This window comes from Ursus americanus, chromosome 5 (genome assembly GCF_024610735.1).
Source record: "Ursus americanus isolate L20-20 chromosome 5, mUrsAme1.1.p, whole genome shotgun sequence".
Lineage (NCBI taxonomy): Eukaryota > Metazoa > Chordata > Mammalia > Carnivora > Ursidae > Ursus > Ursus americanus.
In genome coordinates, this window is record NC_142131.1 from 37691254 (window position 1) to 37714958 (window position 23705).

The following is a 23705-nucleotide window of genomic DNA, read 5'->3' on the forward strand; positions in this document are numbered from 1 at the left end:
TTAATGTCCTGACAATTTAGGAAACTATTTTATTTGAACTTTTTCAGTGCATGTCATCACCAAAAGAATTCCCTGATCTTCTCAGTACTTGAGCATACTACCTTCACTTTACCCAAGTTGCTTAAGATACTCTGCTTTTTGAATTGATTTTTGAATCTGTGTGTCATGTTGCCACTGGAAATTTTATATGAAGACACAAGGATCATTTGCTTTTTGTGATCGCAACCATGTAACCCCACTTACAAGATTGCATTTTTACAGTGATCTTTACATGGCAAGATTATAGGGATACGTAACACTCACGGTTGAAGGTTATACACTCAGGAATATGTATTAAGTTTCTTTGCCTTTGTAAAAATCAGTTACGTAGGTGACCAGAATTGGTGTGACACCTATCATAACTGATGACAAGAAAGATTCCTTGTGTTATATTTGAGCACCTTCAATGAAAGCATGTACTATCCAGCCCTTTGCTTGTTTGTGGTAAAGCACTAGAGGGGGCAGATTTCACCCTGATTTCAGGAAGTCACTTTTTAGGGTGGTTGTTTTATTTCTTATGAAGAACACTGCACTGTAACAATGCTATATGGAGGTATTGGTAACTGGAAGATACTAAAATCAGGAATCTACGATTTGTTTGTATGGCAAAAATTCCCTTTGAGTAATACCCACATCCCCTGCAGTTCTCTTTGCATGGGTATGATGTGACTGCAAGGTCCCTAATTCACACCACTTTGCCTCTTTACTACAGGGGACAGCAGTTTGCTCAGCAGATACAGCAGCAGAATCCTGAACTTATAGAGCAACTTAGAAATCACATCCGGAGCAGATCCTTCAGCAGCAGTACTGAAGAACACTCGTGACTTGACTAGAGACCCTAGCCTAGGGCACAAACGATTACGGCTCTTAAGTATTTGCTGTAGATAGTGGCCAAAACAAAGACACCTAAAGAATCAATCTGTCTAGTCGATAGGTTTATCATAAACAGACTTGACCATAACATGACTCCTTTGTAAACAAATGATCAGTAGCCCTGTGGAGTGCCAGGATAGTACTGGACAGGGTTCCATTTTCCAGTCTTTATCATCATATTTGTATATTAGACCTAATCGCAGAGTATATTTATTGAACAGTAGGGCTGTTTGTTGGTGAGCTCTCTAGCTCCAAATTCCCTTAAGCAAACTTTTTTGAAAGATGGAGATGACCAAGAGGAAAGGTTTCTCATGCTGGTTTAGGAGAAATATCCTGACCACTGAACAGCATGTCTGGAGAGAAGAAATTTGTTGTCTAGATTTCATTTTGATAGTGCTATCAGGACTGAATATAGATACAGGGGCCAGTACTATCTTTAATGCTGCTTGTTCTGATGGGTAACAGGGAATACTAAGAGCTGGTAGAAAGCAGCATTTGGTGCAAGGGTTGTTTTGAAAAGAAAGATAGATGCTGTGAATGTACAGAGAGTGAAGGTAGGATGTTCAGGTTTTCTGCATAGTTCTTAACTAATCTTGCCTGCAGTTTGGTCTTGATAACATTAGCATGGCCAGTTACTCTAAGTACATAATAAAATACATTTAGAAATCCTTAATGGTAATGTTTAGGTCCTTTGTATAACTATGGAATTTAACTTGCACAATTTCCCCAGTGGTGACTTTACCATGGAAACTCTCAAATATATTTGCATTTAAATAAGCCAGTGGTTTGACCCTCATGTTAAGGATTTTCTAAGTGGCATTTAATTATGTGTATATAAATACTGATTTTTTAAATACTAATTATTTGATGGATTACAAAAAGCTTCTATCACTAACATTGCTTGTTCATGTAAACCTTTGCTGTAATTTGGCTTGGCATGTTGCTTTTATGCTTAATCTTAATTTGATGCAATGTAAACATAACGGGGGACTTAAAATATTTCACTTCAATCAGAATTCATAGTAGTTAATGAAGAAATGTGGCATTAAGTATTAATGGCATGGCTTTAGCTACAGTGATGGAAAGACCATTCTTACTGGAATTTCTTGTTAATTATGGAATTGGTAAAGTTGGGTAAACACATAATAATTTCACAAGTGTTGTGATAGACAACTGAAAAAGTAATATAAAATTAAGTCAGTAACACTCAAGATTGTGAGGGCCTTACTGTAACCATTCTCCTCAAAAGACCTGGTATCTATAAATTTAAAAACCAACTTTTCCTGTCTTTCCCCTTATGAGATTAGAACAGTGGGTCTGTAATTTCACTGTAAGAACTCATTAAAAATGCAGTTTGAGAGCCACACTTTCAATTTTTATTTCATAGGTCCTGCAGTAAAGGCTAGGAATCACCGTTTTAAATAGCATACCAGGTGGTCTGCCAAGGACCCTAATTTAGAGCAACGGTAGGTTAGAGATTTCTCCTCAGACCAGCAAATACCCGACTGCCTGTGTTCAGGCTACAGGGAAGACCCATATAAATCTATAGTTCTGGCCAGAGAAGAGCAGGACTTAAATTTTAGGCCCTCTGAATTAAATCTCCTGTATGCCACCTAAACTAACTTAATTATTCTTAAGGTTAAATTCAGCTCCTAGTGTTCAAATGTTATATAGAATGAAGTACTAACTATTCACATGAAAGGACTGTTCAGGAAAAAAAAGTGAAAGGTGATCCATAATTAAAAATTAGTGACTCTTGAGGCGCCTGGGTGGCTCAGTAGGTAGAGCATGGGACCCTTGATCTCAGGGTCATGAGTTCAGGCTCCACGTTGGGCGCAGAGCTTGCTTAATTCAAAACAAAACAAAACAAAACTACTCTTATCCAGTGGTAAGAGAAAGTTTCTAGCAAAACTATCTCAAGTGCATTAAAATGCTTTTAGATCAATAAAATTGGTAAGCCTCTAAGTGACTGACTAGGGAAATAGAGAAAATACAAATCAATAGTACCAGAAGTGAAAGAGGGGATATCACCACAGCCTTCCAGACTTTAAAGGGATAATCAGAAAATACAGTGACCAACTCTAGGTTCATATGTACAGATGAATTCCCTGTAAGATCAAAACTACCAAAGCTCAGTGAAGAAATAGATATCCTCCAGAAAAGCAAGCTACAGGCCCAGATGATTTCAGTGGTAAATTCTACCAAACACTTACAGGAGAAATACTGTCAATTCTACACTATCTCTTTCAGAAAATAGAAGAAAAGGAAACCGTTTCCAACTCATTTTATTTAGCTATTACTATCACTCTAATACCAAATTCAGACAAAGGCATTAGAGGAAAAAACACTTAAAAACAATGTCTTGATTTGCTAATACTCTATAGTTGGGGTAAGCCATTCTTTTTACATGAAGCTGGTATATTCCTTCCATTTCAACCTCCTAGTTCGTTTCTTGGTTGATACACCACCTATAACATTTTCAATCTAGGTATCTGTCCACTTATCTGGATTTCCATTCTATTCAAGCCATTTTTGCTCTTCAAATACCTTCATCACTTTGCAATCACTGCACTGCAAATTATTTCAAGAAGTTTTGTGCAGTTGGATTGTGCTTGCTACTGTTAAAATTATAAGGACTGCCCGAAATACTTTGCTGGCTTGCCCGGAGCGAGGGTACATTAAACTAAATCTTTATATATATTCTACTTCGGAATGATTGGCTTCTGTTAACCACATTTCATTGTAGTAGCTGCAGCTGTTATGATGGTATATAAAACTTAAAAGGTCCTTTTTATGCAAATGACATTTTCATTTAATGTACCAAATTGTTTATCTAATTTTTATAATATGGTTTAAACAGATCCTTTCTAACATTACCTAACCTTTACCGAAAGAATGGACAATGTGTATCATAAAAAGAGACTTTGTAATTAAATTATATAGCAGATTCCAAATGACCATTATATGTTACTTTTAAAATCTGGGACAATGAAACAGAAGGTTCAGTCATGAGAAGATGCTTAAAAAACAATTGAAATACACAGTGCAGTGGCTATAAAATCTTAGCATTTAATCAGTCTTATTCTGGAAGAAAGACAGACTTCAGCTTTACACTGCTTGCACTTTATTTTGCACAGATATTTCATCATTAGTGCAATCTAAGGGGCAAATCTCATTCTGAATATAGCTTTACTTTGGACCAAATAATTTGTCATGGCAATAAATAATTATGCATTTAAGAAAACCAATTTTTGTATTTGACTTAATGCACTCCAACATTTAAGCAATTATATTTACATCCTTGAATTTCAACTTACCAAAATAAGTTTTTATTTAACAGCATAAGCTTTTGGTTTCTTTACAAAACTGTATTCATGTTGCAAACTTGTTTACAATCTTAACTTTCTTACTGTTTTGTTCCTGGAAGAGGTAAATCACTGTGATTACATACAGAGACAGTTTTATAGTATTAATACATGATTTAGAGTTCAAAATCAAATAGCAGAAGCTGGAAATCCTTTAAATATGCCTTATGAAAATAAGTCGCTTATTTTTCAATGTAAAAAAAAACCCAGGACTTTTTAGCTTGGAATTAGAAAATTAGAATTTTTAGTTAAAAGTTAATAGAGTAATCAACAATCCAAGAAATTAAACCAATTCTGATCTACTGTTAGTAACTGGAATTTAGACATGTGTGTTTATATGTAACCACAAACATAGGTACATACAAATACAATAACTTTGAAAACTGAGGAGAACTCATACTGTGTTAGCAAAATAGGGTTACATGATCACTATCCTAGTTGTCTTAAGCTTTTTCTGCTGACTGAGGAGTTAGGGAAAAAAACTGCGGTTAATGGACAATTTCTAAATAAAGTATTATAAGAATCTCAAGTTTTAAGAAACAGTTGTATCTTTTAGATCAAGTCAGCAAACTATGGCCTGCAGGCCAAATCTGGCCAGTTGCCTGTTTCTGTAAACACCGCTTGCTCTTTTGCCCTATAGGCTGCTGTCCCACTACAATAGCAGAGTTGAGTATTTTCAACAGAAACCACATTCCCTGCGAAGACACATATTTAGTATCTGGCCCTTTACAGAAAATGTTTGCTAACCCCCCGTTTCAGATACTTCCTAGGGACAAATTAACCTCAAATACAGAGCTTTTGGAGAACAAAGTCCAATGGTTATCTAAAAATGGAATAGGCTGAGTGCAGAAAACGTACAAATGTCCACTCAAAATATAACTCACAAGATAAAATCTGTAGATGGTTCTTTTCAAAACAAATATTTAATATTTTAACTTTGGCAGGAAATAAATTAAAATAGGTACTTATTTTTGTTGTAGACTTGATCATTTCACAAAGGTGACAAAAATACAGAGAATTCTGCAAAATTCAATGAAAAGCATAACATTGGAAATTTTCTTCAGCTCTCCACTTTAACGGCCGAAGATACCACACAGACCTGTGCGATGTCATCATATTCATATGTTCTCTTTAAGAAAGTGTCTGTTAGTCTTAAGCCGGAGACACTCTGTTGAGAGAAAGATATAAGCAAGAATTTTTGTTTAATCGTAATTACCAGAGAAAATGTGGAAAGAGTAAATGCCCATGGGTTAATAGTGCCCAAATACGGAAATGACTGAAAAGACAGCGCACCTGCAGTCCCTGTACTGAGGACAGGAGAGTAAGGGCAAGGCAGAGAGAGGAACTCGGATGTAGCTTTCCAAGCTGTCTTCCTGAAATGCCACACCAGTGGATAGAATTGGTATTGCACATTTCCAAGACCAGATCCATAGTCCTTTCACTGCTGGAGGAATCAGAAAGACAGGAATAAATCTTGTTCCTTTCACAAAGCGGTACTTGGCATTTCTTCCACTAGTGCCAATGAATTTGTTTTTGGGGTAATCCAGGAGAATAAAAAGCTATAATGTCATTTTTATTTCACTTAAGAATAGAATCAGGAAAATAAAAGGATATGGCATCTTCTAGGGTTTAAAGTGGCTGAGACTGATCTGCCTGTCTGGATATAGTAAGCCTTCTGGTTCTATTATTGAGTCCTGGCTCCCTGGTACTGATCTGTTAACAGCTCTGCCATTTCTCGGGGAGACTTCCAGACATCTGTGTCTAATCTTGTTGCTCAGTTTTCTATTTCTGTTAAGTACTCTATAGGAAAGAAAAAGATAAACCGAGTCTTGTCGCTATTTAACCTATGTTCCTTTACCATGCAAATAACACAGAAAATGACAAGATTTCTAAGTAAATATTATTTAGGTTTGTTGATTGGTCACATGAAAAGACTGCTTCTGCTTATAAGTGATATCACCGGTTTAGCTTAAACATGTAAAAAAAAAAAAAACTTTCAGTGACGGTATACACATTGTTTAAAAAAATTTTTTTTTTTTTAAATTTTTGAGCCTTTAAGAAGGCTCAAGGTAAAGTATAGTCCTCTGCTCTATCACCATTTCTGGCTACTTCCAACTATTTTAGCTCTTTTTTTCCTCTTAGTTGGCTCCTTATTTTGGTCATTAATTGATTTACTACATCTCAAAAAATTTAAGCAAACAAAAAATCCCAAAGCACACCTATACACGCAGGGTCTTCACCCTGTGCATGCTGCTGTTTAGTGAACTTCCATGACACGGCAGGCAATGCATTTCCAGTGCTAGGTAAGACATGGTCCCTTCTGTTGAATAATGCACAGTCTAGTAAGGGAGAGGCTAAAAATTATAGCAATATGTGAATGTCACTAAAAGAACTATATAAAAATTTGCTATGACAGAGAAAGGAATGATTGTGCATGGGAAGGTCACTAGCTTCAGAGGGAGGAAGGTATTTTTGTAATTCTGAAGGATAAATATTTCCTATATGATAAAGTTGGAGTGGATATGGAATTTTAAAAGATTATACATTCAGACTATCTGGGATGGGATTCATCACTGCAATATTATCAAAATGCCCCAACTAATAATACATTCCAAGTAATAATACAAGTTTTACCACAAATGATAGGACTGGAATTTAATCCTCGGTTTTTCTGGCTTCAAAGCCCTCTGGGTGTTATACGCAAATAATGAGTCATGGAACATCACATCAAAAACTAAGGATATACTGTATGGTGACTAACATAACATAATAAAAAATTATTATTAAAAAAAAAAAAGCCCTGTGCTCTTTGTATCCCAACAGCTAGATTATACTATTATCAAGGCCCTATTTTCCAATCTATGATTGACTGATCCCTAGTATTAAATTCATAACCAATTTTTACTTTCTTAAATACTAGAGATACAGTTCAGGTATAAGTTTAATTCAGAAAAATCTATCTTATTACATTAAATCTATAATGTATTATTCCAGAAAAATGTTCTTGTTCATGCTTTAGTAGTCTGAAGTGTGAGGAAGTGTAAATAATGAAACAAGCAGGGACTCTGAAGTCAAATACACCTGGTTTCAAACTCTGGCCCCATCTTTTTTAGCTCTCTCAGCTTGAGTAAGTCACTTAAACTCTGAGTTGGTTTTCTCTTGCATAAAATATGAATAGCTAGTACCTACCTTATAGGGTACGATGCATCAATGAAATAAAATACAGGAAATGCCCAATAAAGTAGGACCTCAAAAAATGTAATGTATACAGCTACCAGATGAAGAACTTTACAGTATTCAACACCAACATCAGAGAAGGCTTACGTCAAGAGGAAACTTAAGACACATACTCAAAAGACTTTCTCACACCCATTCACAAACACTGCCATTACCTGCAGTTTGTTATTTTACAGGTAATATGAAAAGGTTCTTCTAGGTTTACGGTATCTGGGATTGCCTCCAAAGACAACCTAACATCTCCATAACCTGGAGCCTAAGAGAAAAAAGCAAGAGAGTTAACATACATCTATTACAAAACCATTCCACTTTAATAAAGGTACCACATTAGCACATTTACTCATAGTTGTTGTGTCTCCAAGCTGATGTTTGGAGAAAATACTTCCCATTCTATTGTTCTCCGTCCTTACTTCTTTTGCTACTATTGCCTGTGGAACACTATGGACCCTGACTGTGTTTGCTATGATTATTCCATGTTCAGTAGAGATGCAAGTGAATCTGATAGGTAAATAGTAAGGAAATTTCAATAGGTCTGCTCTTAAAGGGATGCTTTCCAAAGATCTTCTAGCTTATATGTACATAACTCTAAATAGATAAGGTTATTGCCTAAGCAGACAGAGTAAGATTGCTTGAAAAAGATCCAGGAAAACAAACAAACATGTCCATTCACAAGACACTCAAGCAGGGAGAGACCATAGAAACATCCAAGCTCGGAACATCCATGGCAAGATGATAGCAACTGGCTATATTTTAAAATAGGCTCAGTGATAATCTCCCCCCACACACACTTATTACCTGAAATAGTAAAAGAAGAGTAATTTCTAAAGAATATAACACAATAGTTAATAGCATAAAGGGAACATTCTGTAGCATACTCTCACTAGCACAAGAGAAAGGATTGTAGCCATCCCTATGTTATGAGCAGAAATTAGGCAAAATATTCAAGTAATGCTTACAAGACAGCTTTAACAGGACTCACTTACTGAATTTCAGATGACTCAGATTCTCAAAGTCTTTAAAAAAGTAGGAACTAAGTTAGTGAATATAGTAAGTTTCATCAGGACATTGCAAAAAAGCTAACGTAGTAGAAGTCAGATAAACAATGAGCATGAGATACCATAGAAGGGAAAATTTGGTGAGCAGTAATTTAATTTCTATTTGATAGAGTAACAAACCATATCTTAACATGGATAAATTAACATTTGAACATTTTTCATTCATCTCAATACCAAGTTTCTACCTAGAGATCAATAACATTATTAGCCTTTTATCTCTTATTCATTGGTAGTATTAATGCCTTTTATAGTGCTCATTTTTAGTGATGCACCTAGGAAAATTTAAGCTGTTCCACCATCTGCCCCCCAAACACCAAAACCCCCTCCAGGGTTTTTTCTAGACTCACCATTCGCTGAAGTTGGCTGGTCTGTAATCTTCCCCTTTCACCTAGATTTGTTTTCCACACTATATCCAGTTTTCCAATTACTGTTACTCCTTTAATGATGCCTGCTTTTTCTGCAAACTCCTTCTTGGGTTTTAGGCAGTACAAATACTGGCGTGTATCCATTGGCTGCAAATAAGCTCTTGACCCAAACGTAGTTACACTGAGAGGGGTGGAGAGAGAGATGGGAAAAAATTCTCTAGAGTCTTTTAAAAGAAAAACCATGGCTGTGATTGTTCCTTTGGATAGGAACTGAATGATTTACCATCCAAATATCTTAAATAGAACAGTCCAGTGGTTTCAACACAAATGAAAAAGGACCTGAACTGTAAGGATTCATTTTTCTTTAAAATTTTCAGGTGATAGGGAAAATCTATAAGTTCTTTATAAAAGAATGCAATATATTACCTAAAATGCTGGATATGCATTAATTTCCTGAAAAAAAAGCAACAGAAATCAAAACCCCAAGTATTCTGTCCCGTTTCTCTATAATTATCAAAGAAAATAGTTTGGAAGAAGAAACATACCATTGTAAATGAAGTGATCATTTTTTAAATGAACTAAAAGATCAGGAAAGACTCGAAAGTCACTGTTTTCCTCAGTGGGGATATGGAAAGCTACAAACTTGACTGAATTTAACCATCATATTAAGATAAAAAGTAAATGTTTCATTTTTGATGAATAAAATCAGGTACTTTCTCCAGCTATTACCTTCTTATCCGTATTAACGTCAAATTTATTTATTCTTCCTCTTTTAAATCACCTACAGAAAGACATATGTATTTCATTTTTGCAAAAAAACTAGATCTATTCCTATGCCCACTACTTTTAATGTTGACAGACTATTCTTAAAACTCACCCTTCATCTTCATCCTTTCTAACCTCTCCATCATTCCTTCCATGCCTCAGTTTTATCATTTGTAGGAAAGGATGAAGTTTCAGATTTACCTCACTGAATTATTATAAAAATTAAAAGACTAAGTGCTTCAAACAGTAAAACATAAAATGCAAATGGCTAGGATCTTCATATATTAATGTGGAGGGAAGAAGGAATGGGTGAACTACAGGAAATTTTTAGGGCACTGGGACTACTTTGTATACTACAAAGATTGATTACATGTCATTGCACAAACCCACAAAATGTAGGACATAAACAGTGAACCCCAAATGTAAACTATGGACTGTAATGAATAAAAGTATCAATATTGGTTCATAAACTATAAGAAATGTGCCACATTAAAACAAGATGTAAAAAATAGGGTAACTATGAGTAGAGAGAGGGGCATGTGGAAACTCTAAGCTTTCTGATCAATTTTTCTGTGAACATAAAACTTCCCTAAGAAGGCGCCTGGGTGGCTCAGTCACTTAAGCGTCTGCCTTTGGCTCAGGTCATGATCCCAGGGTCCTGGGATCGAGTGGCATAGGGTTCCCTGCTCAGTGGGGAGTCGGCTTCTCCCTCTGCCCCTCCCCCCTGTCTCTCTCATGTCTCTCTCTCTCACACTTTCTCTCAAATAAATAAAATCTTCAAAAAAAAAAAAAACTTCCCTAAGAAAAATAAGTCTATTAATTAAAATATAAATTACAAAGCATCCAAGAATACCAAGTTCATATACTTAAAAACAAACACTTCATAATTCATATTTACCATTCTCCAGCTTGGCTGACTGAGTTTAATTCTGCTACAGTGTACATTATAGATGGTTCCAATGAAACTTTCTCCATAAACATGGGTGAGGTGGTGATATTCTGAATCTGGGCTTCGAGAAATACTTCATCAGTCTGAGGATATGAAAAAAATATCCACCAAAGTGTAATGGTATTTAAAATATTTACCTCAACAAAAATATCTGATCTATACGAAGAAAAAATATTAACCACAACTGTGATTAGTTCATGCCTGCAAATCAAAGTTATCATAATTAATGCAAGAAAAGAAATCTTCATCCTAACGTAATTAACAGGGACAAAGTGTTAGTTAACTGATAACTTGTCAAACAATGGATGGGGGATAACTATAATATTTTTTGTATCAACATCCAAAAATAGCTATTTTACTGGAATTTCATTCACAGATATCCTAAATCTTTTAGTAAGTCATTAAAATGTTAAAATGTCATTTAGGGTGACTATACCTATGTACCTATCATTTCAGTGGTATGTTAAAATTTTGTATCAACATCCAAAAATAGCTATTTTACTGGAATTTCATTCACAGATATCCTAAATCTTTTAGTAAGTCATTAAAATCTTAAAATGTCATTTAGTAGGGTGACTATACCTATGTACCTATCATTTCAGTGGTATGTTAATATAATTAGATCTTCATTATAATATGTTTCAATGGTCATATTATTTCAATTTAGAAAGTATAGGGACCACCAGTACAGTGAATAATCAACTATCCTATAATCTTACAGGATTTAACTTTTTAATTAAAGCAATTTGTTAGTGGTCATTAGTGATTTCTTGGTTCATTTAAAATGTATACTTAGGGCTAAAAAATGTGAATTATACTTGACAATTGTAGAGCTTTTAAATCAAACATGAGGTATTCTGTAGTCTTAAAGACCGATTTGAAAACTAATGCTATTCAGCAATATCTTAATGAATGGGTAATTTAAATATGTATTTTTATATAAAATTTTTATTTCCTAAAATTTAGGGGTTAAAATTTAGATTATTTTATACTAAACATCTTTCTTTTTATGTGATTTGGCTTTTTTTGTGTATAACTGAAGGGTAACATAGAGAACTTGGTTCATTTTTTAAATAAACCTATATAAAAAGTGACACACTAAGGATATTCAATAATTATTTTGTTCAAAAGTTTCAGAGTAATAGATATATAGAAATAAAAAAAATAAACTCTGACCCCAAGAATTTGGCACTTAATAAACTTTTTAAACATTAAATCCAGGAAAATGGAAATCATTTGTGAAAATATAATGATGAAATTATAGTGTAATGTATTATTATCTAAACTAAAACAAATTCTTTAGTTCTTGGTACACGTGCTCAAATGAAAACAGAAATACAATGACTTATCAGTCTGAAAGAATGTGCCACTTAAAGGCATTTTCCTGTTACTTTTTCTCAAAAAAACAAACAAAACAAAAACAGTAAATATATCCCATCAATCCATTGCTTTTAAAAAAATAACCACAGGCCCACATTTCAAATTTAAAAATGCAATTTTCTGCTTAAATTTAGGAAGAGCTTAGATAAAATGAAAGAAAAACAAGCAGCATAATGGAAAATTAAGTTAGTTTGAACAGTTAGTACAAAGTAATTTGACACCTGAAAAATTAAGAATTCTGTGCTACAGCAGTTGATGTTATTATGTAACTCATGTATTACAAGCAAATGCTGCTTATATTAAATAGAAATTCGAAAATATGACTTTAGCCAACTTGGGAACATTTGAAGTTCTTCTGTTTACTAATGTCAAAGGGCCAACTTTACCTGACCCAGACATAAAACTAAAACCACTGTGCATCTGAAGATAAATTTCAACTAGAGAGTTTATCTCAAAGAATTAAAGTATAGTAAAGAATCTTACAGTAATTACATTTGAAAATCCCAAGGCTATTTTAAACAAGGTTAACATGGCTGTTTTAAAAAATACTTAAAGGAAAAACACTAAAAATGAGAGCATAATTATTTCAATATGATAATTTAATTTTCAATTTAATTTTTTTCCCAGAGAGTAAGACAATCAATGTACTATAAAAAGTATAAATTAGATACATCTTTTAAAGTCACATAGGTGGGTATTCACAACTAACTTTGTTTTTCCACTATGTTTTGTAAAGAGAGATTAATTAGGCAGAGTCAAAAAGTGTTAAGTAAGAAAAGCATATAAATTTATAATAAAAAATCAAATTACCACAGAACTGAGGTCACTCTAATGGAAAAATAAAAAAGAAAAATTAGAAAAATCAGAATTAAATGTTAAAGAAAAAGAATAACTAACTTTAAAATAAAATGCACTTCTGCATTTTTTTTAATTTACTAAACAAGACAGCATTAGTAAAACAAAGAAGTAAACAGAAAGTAACAAAGGAATATGACATCATTTTTCTAAAAAGGTGAAACTGCTATGGTTAAATGAATAGAAAAGAACACTACAGGTGAATATTTAAACAGGAGCAAATATTCAAGGACACATTTGGGCAAGAAATGCCTTTCTAGTTCTGTAAATTTACCTACACTGTAATTCTTCATGGATTACTTAGGATGGTTATACACTCTCCTCCACAATCAGAGTAGATATACACTGTACTGTACAGCTTGTCCTAAATTTATCTAAAAATGGAAGCATTTTTTTCAAGGAGCATCTTCAGTGATTAGAGTTTCAGGAAATGCTGGGCTAAACCACATCAGACAACTGAGAGTTTATTCTTTTCTTGTTAATATATCTTACAGTTTGTCTTTTTTTCATATATATTTCTAAAGCTACTTATTTATCAAGGGTCATCTCTTTCATCCAACCCATTGCTAAAAATACTTTTTCACCTCTGATGTTCCCAGAGACTAAGGACACTTCATGATCTATGGGGTGGTTCTTACGTTGCAATTTTGTCACGTTTGCTCCTCCTCTGGATCTAAGTACCTCGAGAACTGTGAAGATGTCCAGTTTATATTCTCTCTAGTACCTGGCATGGAGCTCTAGTCCCAGCAGGTGACCCAATATTTGATCCTAGCTGCTAATGTCACCAATCTTCTTTCCTATTTTAGAAGACTACAACAAAGTTTCTCATAAAACTTGTTTTCCTTTCAGTGATTCACATATTACTAGAAACTATAAGAAAACATGTTTGAGACAAATGTGGGGCTAATAAAAGTCAATGTGTAAGAACTATGGCACAGAGTAAAAAACACCACCTACTGCTATCAGTGTGGTTTACAAACTCCTACAATTTACCTGAATTTTCTAGTTGGGGTCAATAGAATCTGTTTGGTCCTACAGGCTGAACAGTATTTGTTTGCCTAATAGGTAATACTGAATACCTTACAGACCCTAAAAATACTATTTGTTCACTCTTGATTTTTAAAGAAATCTCTGTTTTCAAAGATTCAGAATTTCACAAATTTTTTTAGCTGTCGTTTGTTGGCAAAGATTACACATTCTGTTTATATATAATGTTAACGTTGACTGAAAAAGGCAGCAAACTATGTTACTATGATTATAAAAACAATATTAAACATAAGTAAAATCTGAAAGAGAACATGGATTAATGGATTATTTTTTGGCGTGGTGGAATTGTGGGACTTTCCCCCCTTCCTTTTTGGGGGAGTGTATCACGTTTATAATATTATTCATGGGATAACTAGTAATTTAAAAAACTGCAAAAATCACTCCGAATATTAGTGTCACAAAACTATTTGACAAGTATCATATGTACCACCACATTTGCAGCAGAGAAAACCTAAAATAGTTTAATATGTGCCTTCCTAGGAGCCAATTATAAGAAAAAAGGCCTACCTACAGCCCTATGTGTTTCTAATTTTCAAACATATGTATTCTAACAGAATAGTTACCTATCTTCCCTCATACTATGGATGAACTCTTTCCCAGCAAAATGATAAATTAAGACCACTTAAAATTCAGTAAGTGGAATGGCTGTACTATAATTAATCAAAAGTGTTCCAGTAAAACAAAAAAGTCAGAACACACATGTAGTATGGCAACTCCCCTACCCCCTGAAAAGAAATGTTAACTCTAAACATCTTGTAATCCCCTTGATGAGACTGTATCCTCCCATGAACTACGTATACTCTTCACATATGTACTCAATTTTCCATGTGCATTTATTTGTAATTCTGCTTGGAATGCCTTCAATGCTTTGACATTTTATGTTTCCAACATCTATTATTTCCAGACTCTGCTCCAGTTCCCCTTCTCATCTTCTCTGAAGACTACTGTATCTCAGCCCCACACTTCTTATAGCACATCTTTTTATATCATTCACTTTATAGATTCACTATATAGACTATACTAGATAGTTTTATTACTTTATGCACTTTCTCTTTTCTCCTAATAGGGCTCTACTGCAGGCCAGATTCCTTATCTTAGACATCTCTTGGTATGCTCAATTGTAGAGCAAATTATACTGAATAAAAACTCAGATGCTGATGGTAAAAATACATACCAAATCTGACATGGGACTACAAATGTCTGATCATTTGGTTTAGAGTAATAAAGATATAATTTTCATTTCAAAATACTATATTTTAATATTTTCAAATTTATCACTGTGGTATGAAAGACATGATTTTTGCAGGAGTAAGGGGCCCATTATTAGGAAATCTGCTTTTTCTGGAACTCTAGAAGCCAAGATAAAGTAGAATTTTTATTTTTACTTTATTTTTTTTTAAATAGAATTTTAAAAAAGAAATCCAAACAATAAAATCTTTCTCCTGTGGCAAAGTCTATTTTATCTCTTTTGTTCGTATAGAAGATAAACTTCCATTCTAAAAGCTACCGTATTTCTATTTTTGCCAAACTTGTTTCTCCCAACAAGTATTTCTAACCATTCATTGAACTTAATAACCAAATGCAGATGACACACTGATTTCCCCGAACAAAGAATTTAATTTGCTGAGCTCTATTTGTCAATATTTTCCAAGAATATTAAATCACTTTTGCAGGATTAGATTGACTACTTAAATTTTTATGGTATCAGAATCACGCTGTAAATATTTAACAAATTGTTAATGTTCTTAGACAGTAACAATAACCATTAAATGGAAGTTCAGGGCAATCATTTAATGAAAGGGGGTGAAAGCCTCATGAAATTAACAAGAATAAAATTCAAGATACACTGATTCTATGTAATTTAAAAACAGCAGATTAAAAAGATCTACAATGAAATTATTCTCTTTTGATTGAACTGTAGGTTCATTTTTCACAAGTAATTCACAGTCCTCTCAGCAATTTACTTCAACATGAAATGAAATGTAAAACGTCAGAATTTTAGTCAAATAAGATCTTACTGTTTAATCTGAATTCCCATTAAGTGCTGAACACTTACCTCTGCATTGTAAAATTTGGTTTTCACATCCAATGGTTTGAGAACCTAGATGAATAAAGCATATCAATCAGAGGAGATTATCATTTGACCATTTATTTTTGTTCATTTGTTTTAAATCATAGGGCTCAAATCTATCAAAGGCATTTTCCAATTTTAATTGTAAAAAAATTTAATAGGTATGCGATATTTTTGCAAAAACAACAAAAAAGCCAAAAACAATCCCAAATATATTTTTAAAAAACAACCATCATTTCTAGATTGGGTGACAGTCACATGAGTTACATGTGTGTTTACTTCATAATATTTTGCTAAACTGAATATATGTATTTTATGTATTTTTCTCTATGTATTTCACAAAAAATGTCTATTAAAATAAATGGACAAATCTTTTATTTTCTTTTAAAAGCCATGCAAAATCTTAAATGAGCGATACAGCAAAGTAATAGCAAAAAATTTTATATGGATAAAAATCTGTAAATGAGGAGTGCCTGGCTGGCTCAGTCAGAAGAGTGTGCAACTCTTAATCTTGGAGTCATGAGTTCGAGCCCCTTGTTGGGATATAGAAATTACTAAAAAAAATAAATAAACTTGAAAAAAATTTTCAGGTGAAATATTACACTGACAATGATAATTTCTCTGCTTTTACTTAATTTAGCCTGACTTCAGATTTCTAGTAATATGACAAATCCAGATATCTGAAGCTATCTGCTTTATTTGGAGCCTGTTTTCACTACAGATAAATCGGAATAACTTCATAGGGGAAAAAAAGGCATCTAAAAACTATTTACATTGTCATATTCAATACCTGAAATTTGAAGAATTTTCTAAAATACATTTTTTCTCCACCCTGAGTTGTATAGCTCACTGCACACACCAAGCTGAAATGGAAAGAGATCTCTGAATCATCTTTGATTTTGTTTAATAATAAATCTAATACACCTCAATTCTACTCACGAATTTGGAAAATATTAATACCAATGGTGTAAAAGTGTAGCTAAATAAGCCTAGAGTAGGAAAAAAAGAGTTTTAGCAGATAAAATATAATTTCATGAACAAGAAAGCTCTTGATTAGCAAAATTAAATGTACCACAGTGAAATATATTCCAAAACAAATCTCAGAATAATCAAATAGTTGAATGTACAAATCAAATTCATATAAATTAGAAGAAAAAATATAAATTCAAAAAAATTTTAGGATGGGGAAAGACTTTTTAATATAAATGGGCAATGGAAAGGAAAGTCTTATAAATTTATAAACTGAATAAACAAAAACACGTTAAAACAAAAAAGCAGACAAAATGGGATAAAACACTTCTAACAAAATGAGAAATCTCGTAAGCAAAACACTAGTATCTTGCTCAATATAGAAGGAAAGGATACATAGAGAGATCATAGTACCATAAATGACTAACAAAAATGTGAAAATGTTCAGCATCACAAGAAGTCAAAGAAATAAAATAATGAGATATAATTTTTCCACTTCTTAAGATTTGAAAAAATTCTTTACAGGTGTTACCTGGATTGGTGAGGGTACAGAGGAAGTGACTCACTCTACACTGCTAGTGGTTATAAGAGATTAAAAAAACAAGCCTTAAGTAAGAGTCTTAAAAATGCTTACATGCTCCTGTAGTAAACCCACTACAAGCAATCTACCACAGGAAATACTAAGGTGCTCATCACTGTGTTATTTATAATAGCAGGAGACTAGAAATAATCTAAAGTCCAACATTAGTGTAAACAAATTAAAGTATACGGTCCTAGGATATAAGATGAAACTATCTCAAAAATAATGTTTACAAAGAATACTGACTCAAGCGGGAAAATGTTCACAGTGCACTGAAAAAGATAAAACCATGGGTAATACTATCAAACTTTTCAAAAATATTATTTAAGTTATTTATACAAATCTGTTATACAAATGCACATAAAAAAACCAGAGAATCATATACTAATATTTTAATAGTGGTTACACTCAGTGGTGACATTACAGGAAATTTAATTCCTCCTTTATAAGTTAAGTGTACATAAGCCAGGTATTAGGGATATAGAGTTGATGGAAACACAATGACTGCTCTCAAGTGCTCATAGCAGGAAGCACTATAGCAGCGTAGGGGTTTTTTGAAGCCAGGTTTAGATTTGAGTTCCGTGTCATTATTTGCTACTTAATTCTACAAGAGACTTACTTTCTCTAAAAGGAGGTTTTTACACATTTAATAAACTTCAATAAACTTAACAAATTTTTAATAAAATTTAATCATTATAATAAATATAATAAAATTTTAAATAAAAATTTAAAAAATTTAATAAATTTCAATAAACTTGATTTCAACAAATACTGACCACTATTCTCTCTTAGAAGTGGGGACACAGCCGACTTCATTGAACTTGTACTCTAATGGAAATGACAGGCACTGAGTAATTAATTTTAAGTAGAAGACCAAAAAAATGACAAATCGTGAATGCTATAGAATACATTAAAAGGGGTATTTAATTTAGTCTAGGAGGTCAGGAAAGCCTCTTCGCGAAGTCATGGTGAATCTGAGATATAAAGAAGTGGAACTAAGCTAAACAAAAGAAGAGAGGCATTCCTTAAGAAGGGAAGAATTTATTTCAAGTATGGAGGAGTGCAAAAGAAAGAGACTTCCAGTACGACTCAGTATAAAGGAGGGAGGAGTGAGAAAAGATAAGAACTATAGTGACCAGTAAGCATTAGGTGTAAAGAACTTTGTAAAGTCAATACAGTCAGAATTTTCTAAGGGTAGTGGGAGGTCACTGAAGAGTTAAGTGCTTTATCCAAGACCACGTAATTAATAAATGATGGAGCTGAAATTTGAACTCTTTAAATTTTGACTCCAAAGCTTATACCAACCACAGACTATATCCTAAGAAGTGCCTACAAAAGAGATGTCACCAAAATGAACTGATTAACAGCTAATATTACATAACTTCTTTAAGTCAAGGAAGAGAGGCAAAAATGGTGACATAAGTGGAAATGAAGAAGGGGGGATAATGACATACAGAAGAACTGAAAGGACTTTGTAAATTGTATGTGGAGATGGTAAGGCAGATGAAGTCTAAAATTACTTTAGATGGCTGGTATTTTCATATTTGCCTCTCCGACAAAGAAAAATAGAAGATTCGGGGCGCCTGGGTGGCACAGTGGTTAAGCGTCTGCCTTCGGCTCAGGGCGTGATCCCGGAGATCTGGGATCGAGCCCCACATCAGGCTCTTCTGCTATGAGCCTGCTTCTTCCTCTCCCACTCCCCCTGCTTGTGTTCCCTCTCTCGCTGGCTGCCTCTATCTCTGTCGAATAAATAAATAAAATCTTTAAAAAAAAAAATAGAAGATTCATATTCAAATACATACATAGGCCAGGAATACAGAATTTCAGATTCTTTTTTTCTCATAGCTTGTCTTACTTTAGTTCTGTATTTCTGAATTCTCAGGTTAGAGTGTATATGCATAGCTAAATACAGAACTGAAAAGTTGTACAGAACTGAGAAGTTTTAATTTAAAAATAAATGCTATTAATGTCACTTCCTAGCATTTCAAAAAATAATAAATGTACTTTCAGTCAGAGTGGTACCTGGGTTTTAAACATTTGCATGCCTTTTTATTTTTTGGATAAGATCATCTATAGATGCAAACATGAAAAGAGAAATAAAGGAAAACAAATTATGATATTTTCCCCTACAAAACAAACATTTTGTTTAAAGTTTGTGGTACGCACGTAAGCCTGCAACATTAAATTCCTTCTTAAGTAGGTTCTTACGCTTGAGGTTAAATGGACATAGAGCGAAAAATTTCAAATAAAGGCATATATAAATAAAAGTCTTTGAGAACTAGTAAAATTAATCCTTACATGTGTGTTCCAATTTCCTTTACTTCATGGTGTATGACATCATCAATACAACAATCAGGTTTAAGTTCAGTCACTGCAGCATTGGAGGCTGAAAGATTTAAACGCTGAGAACTTGTCTGAAGATCAGCCTTGAAGAAAAGAGAGGAAAAAAAAAAATTCAAATGAGACTGGTTACCTACAGAGTGTGGCTGGGTATGAGTGAAAAGAATAGGGGCAGGCACAAGGAAACAGGGTTGATGGGGAGCAACACTTCTTTCTATAGAGCTCTGCAGCTTAGAACCATGTTAATGTTTCATACATGCACACCCAAATTAAATAAATAAAAATCAGCCAGGAAGTAGGGGGAATGGGTAATGGAATACAAACATTACCAAATGAAAATAACCACAGTGGGAGGAAGGGATGGGAAAAGAACAAACCTAAGTAAGTCTGGCTAAAAAAGCTAGGCACAAAAAGAATGGCACACGAATATTATACTCTAGCTAGTATGTTTGCTTGTTCACAAGGGTATGGATTAGCAATTCTGCAACTGTTATGTGTATACCAGGACCAAACAAAAAAATACCATGGGTAACAAGAGAGAAGTTTCTCACGTTTGGAGAAAGAAGGTGCAAATAAGGAAAGGGAGAAGGCTGCAATGAAACTTGCAGTGCTGAATTGAAATTTGAGGCATCAATATGAATATATGGTTTTAAAACATACATACAGATGGATATTCCAGGAACAAATATAGATACACTGAAAGATAAATTACTATTCAAAACACTATTAGATGTTATTCATAGAACCAGAGATAAACATTAAAGTCACCAACAAAGAAAGGACTGTCTTCTCTAAAACAACACTCAGTTGCTTTCTATTACATTGGAGCCAAAAAGCATTAAATGTGGCAAAGGAGGAAACTTTTCGTACTAGAAGCCACAATTCAAAATGAAGAATAACAGGCATAAATATCTATGAACCAAACAGCATAGCCTTTATGAAGCACAAAGTATAAGATATAAACAGAAGCATGCTAATAATAGGAGATTAACATGTCATTTTCAGTACAAGACAGATGAAGCTGACAAAAAGAAAAAAAGGAAGTAAAGATACAGGAGACCTAACAACACCATCAGTAAGGTAAATCTTATGGATCTACATATTTAGCTTTACAATGGATAATAGAAAATAGACCTTCTCAAGTACACATGGAATATTCATTAAAAATTAGTATTAGGTCACAAAGAAAACACTAGCAATTTCTGTAAGTAGGAATAAAACAAGAACAAAGTTTATCACAATGCAATTAAACAAACTATAGATCATCAGCTAGAAAAAAACAAAACACCCTTTCTATCTCAAAAACCTATTAAACAACTCCTGGGTAGAAAAGTAAATACAAATAAAATTACAGAATTCTTAAAAAAGTAATCATAATGAAAATGATACATATTAGAATCTGTAGCATATATTTAAAGCAGTCAATCAGAAGAAAATTCACTTTTATCAATAGAAATAAAAGAAGAAAAATTTAAAAATTAAATCCCCAGCTGAAAAAGCTAGAAGAGAACAAAGTGAAAAATCAGAAGCATAAAAAAGGAACCTGTTAAAAGCAAAAATCAATGAGGTAGAGAATAAAAAAACATTAAATGTAAGTAATGAAAATAGCTTTTTTGGAAAAAATTAAAATATACAAATCAAAAGCTAGTTTAATGAAGAGAGGAAAAAAAAGGAAGCAAAATTATGCAAAATAAGAAATGACAAGGGAAAAATAACACCAAAAGAGAAGAAATTTTGTTTAAAAGATTTTATTTGAGAGAGAACAAAAGCGAGTGAGATCACAGAGGGAGAGGGAAAGACAGACCCCTGGCTGAGCGGAGAGAATGATGTGGGACTCAATCCCATGACCCTGGAATCGTGACCTGAGCTGAAGGCAGATGCTTAACCAACTGAGCCACCCAGGCACCCAGAGAAGAAATTTTTAAGAGACTATTCTGCAGACCTGTATGCAAATACTATCTAAAGTGGATCATGTCCTAGAATAAAACAGTTTAACAAACTGTTATACACCATTAGACATAAAAAGTTTAAACTGATCTCCACAGGAAAAAAGTGCTAATGTTATTAAGAAACTTCCCCCATTAGACACACAAGCTCACACGATTTCACAGATTTCTTTCTTTTTTTTTTTTTTTAAAGATTTTATTTATTTATTTGACAGAGACAGCCAGCAAGAGAGGGAACACAAGCAGGGGGAGTGGGAGAGGAAAAAGCAGTCTCCCAGCAGAGGAGCCTGATGTGGGGCTCGATCCCAGAACGCTGGGATCATGCCCTGAGCCAAAGGCAGACGCTTAACGACTACGCCAACCAGGCACCCCAGATTTCACAGATTTCTATAAACCCTACAAAAACCAGAGAGTCTAAATGCTCCAAATACATTGTTTTGAGGCACTGAAAAGGAAGGAAAATTATCTAAATCTTTTATTTATTTTTTAAATATTTTATTTATTTATTTGAGAGAGAGCGAGAGAAATCACAGAGGGAAAGGGAGAGGGAGAAACAGACTTGCTGCTGAGTTGGGGGGGATCAGGGGCTCAATCCCAGGACCCTGACATCATGACTCCCCAGTTTCTGGTAGTTGGATCATATATGAAATTTGGAATATTGGCTCTATGAGGTCCTTTTCAATTCCAATACTTGCTGATTATTTTAAAATTCATTTTAATTGGACTTCCCTTTTGGCAATGTTCTAGTAACATCAAGTTACCATGTGAAGATAACTTTGATGACTTCTCCCCGACCTACAGTAAATTTTTACTTTATGCCTTTTCTCTTTCTGAATAAATTTCAGATTGTTTAATTGAGTTAGCATATTCTATCTCTTGATTTCTAAATGACTGCAAGAATCTTTTAACTGGTGTATTTCCTACAAACTATGCCATACAATGCTTTCATATCAGTCTTCCAACACAGTGTGAATACCTTTGCTCAAAAGTCCCCACTGACAGCCCACTGCCTTAAAAAAAAAGAAAAAAAAAGTCTAAACCTTTAGTTATAACCTGGCTTTCAAGATGCTCCACTTTATGACTACTACACATCTCTGTACCTTACCTACTTCTTCTATCAAGTGAATTCTGTGGAATTCACATTGCCTATGTCTCTGCTCCTGATTAACATGTTTCTCTTTTCCTCTAAATCCTACCATTCTTTGAAGATCCTGCTGTGTTCCTTCTCCTCCAATAAGTCTTCATGATTGATGCAATTATCTGTGATCTTTCCTCCTCTTCCAAATTTTATTATGTTAATCACAAATTATTAATAAAAACTTAAACCTTTGACTGGTATACTTTCTCACCCAAGTGATCACAACCTTTGAGGATAAGCAAAAATGATATTGTGCTTAGCATATTGTCTTATACCTTTAGGTGTTCAATTAATGCCTGCTGTTAATGACAATTAAAAAGTCCAGTATCAAAATGCATTTTAATGAAGTTTCAAAAACATAAGAATATAAATTAAAAAGTTAAAAAAAATATCCCAAACAATAATGCCACTTACTTTTACTAATATATCTTTCACAACTTGATTGCTATCATTATGAACGCTGATATAACTGGAAAAGGTCTCTCCCAAAAATATATTCCTGTGAAATAAAATAAATTTTTAGGCAGAAATCCACTCAAGTTTTAACACAAATATTCTATATAAGCATCACTGAGAACTTAAACTGGAGAAGAACTTACAAAAGGATAGTGATCAGGTGAAATACTGCTTCAGCATTCCTTTGTGTACTTTAGGCTGCTCATTCATTACCCCGTACAGTTCAAAATACTGATATAGTCTACAAAACATGATATATATCTTGGCCCTCAACT

At 33.6% G+C, this 23705-nt stretch overlaps 2 protein-coding genes across 5 annotated transcripts in view; one reads left to right on the top strand and one right to left on the bottom strand.

Moving 5' to 3' along the window:
- SGTB (small glutamine rich tetratricopeptide repeat co-chaperone beta) overlaps nt 1–4160 on the top strand; it is a 42042-nt gene extending 37882 nt beyond the window's left edge. The window contains exon 11 of the mRNA XM_045794257.2: nt 752–4160. Within this exon, the coding sequence (XP_045650213.1) occupies nt 752–863 (112 nt within the window). The 3' untranslated portion in view covers nt 864–4160. The remainder of the gene's footprint in view (nt 1–751) is intronic.
- Nucleotides 4014–23705, bottom strand: part of TRAPPC13 (trafficking protein particle complex subunit 13) — a 33605-nt gene continuing 13913 nt past the window's right edge. The window contains exons 4-13 of one of the 4 annotated variants that reach the window (XM_045794252.2): nt 23389–23473; nt 19849–19976; nt 16792–16864; nt 15987–16031; nt 12839–12856; nt 10598–10731; nt 8917–9115; nt 7670–7770; nt 5571–5718; nt 4014–5445 (exon numbers count right to left, since the gene is read on the bottom strand). In XM_045794252.2, coding sequence (XP_045650208.2) covers nt 5338–5445; nt 5571–5718; nt 7670–7770; nt 8917–9115; nt 10598–10731; nt 12839–12856; nt 15987–16031; nt 16792–16864; nt 19849–19976; nt 23389–23473 — 1039 coding nt within the window. In that variant the 3' untranslated portion in view covers nt 4014–5337. Of the gene's footprint in view, nt 5446–5570; nt 5722–7669; nt 7771–8916; nt 9116–10597; nt 10732–12838; nt 12857–15986; nt 16032–16791; nt 16865–19848; nt 19977–23388; nt 23474–23705 lie in introns of all 4 variants that reach the window. The other 3 variants (XM_045794251.2, XM_045794255.2, XM_045794254.2) reach the window with 3 other exon arrangements.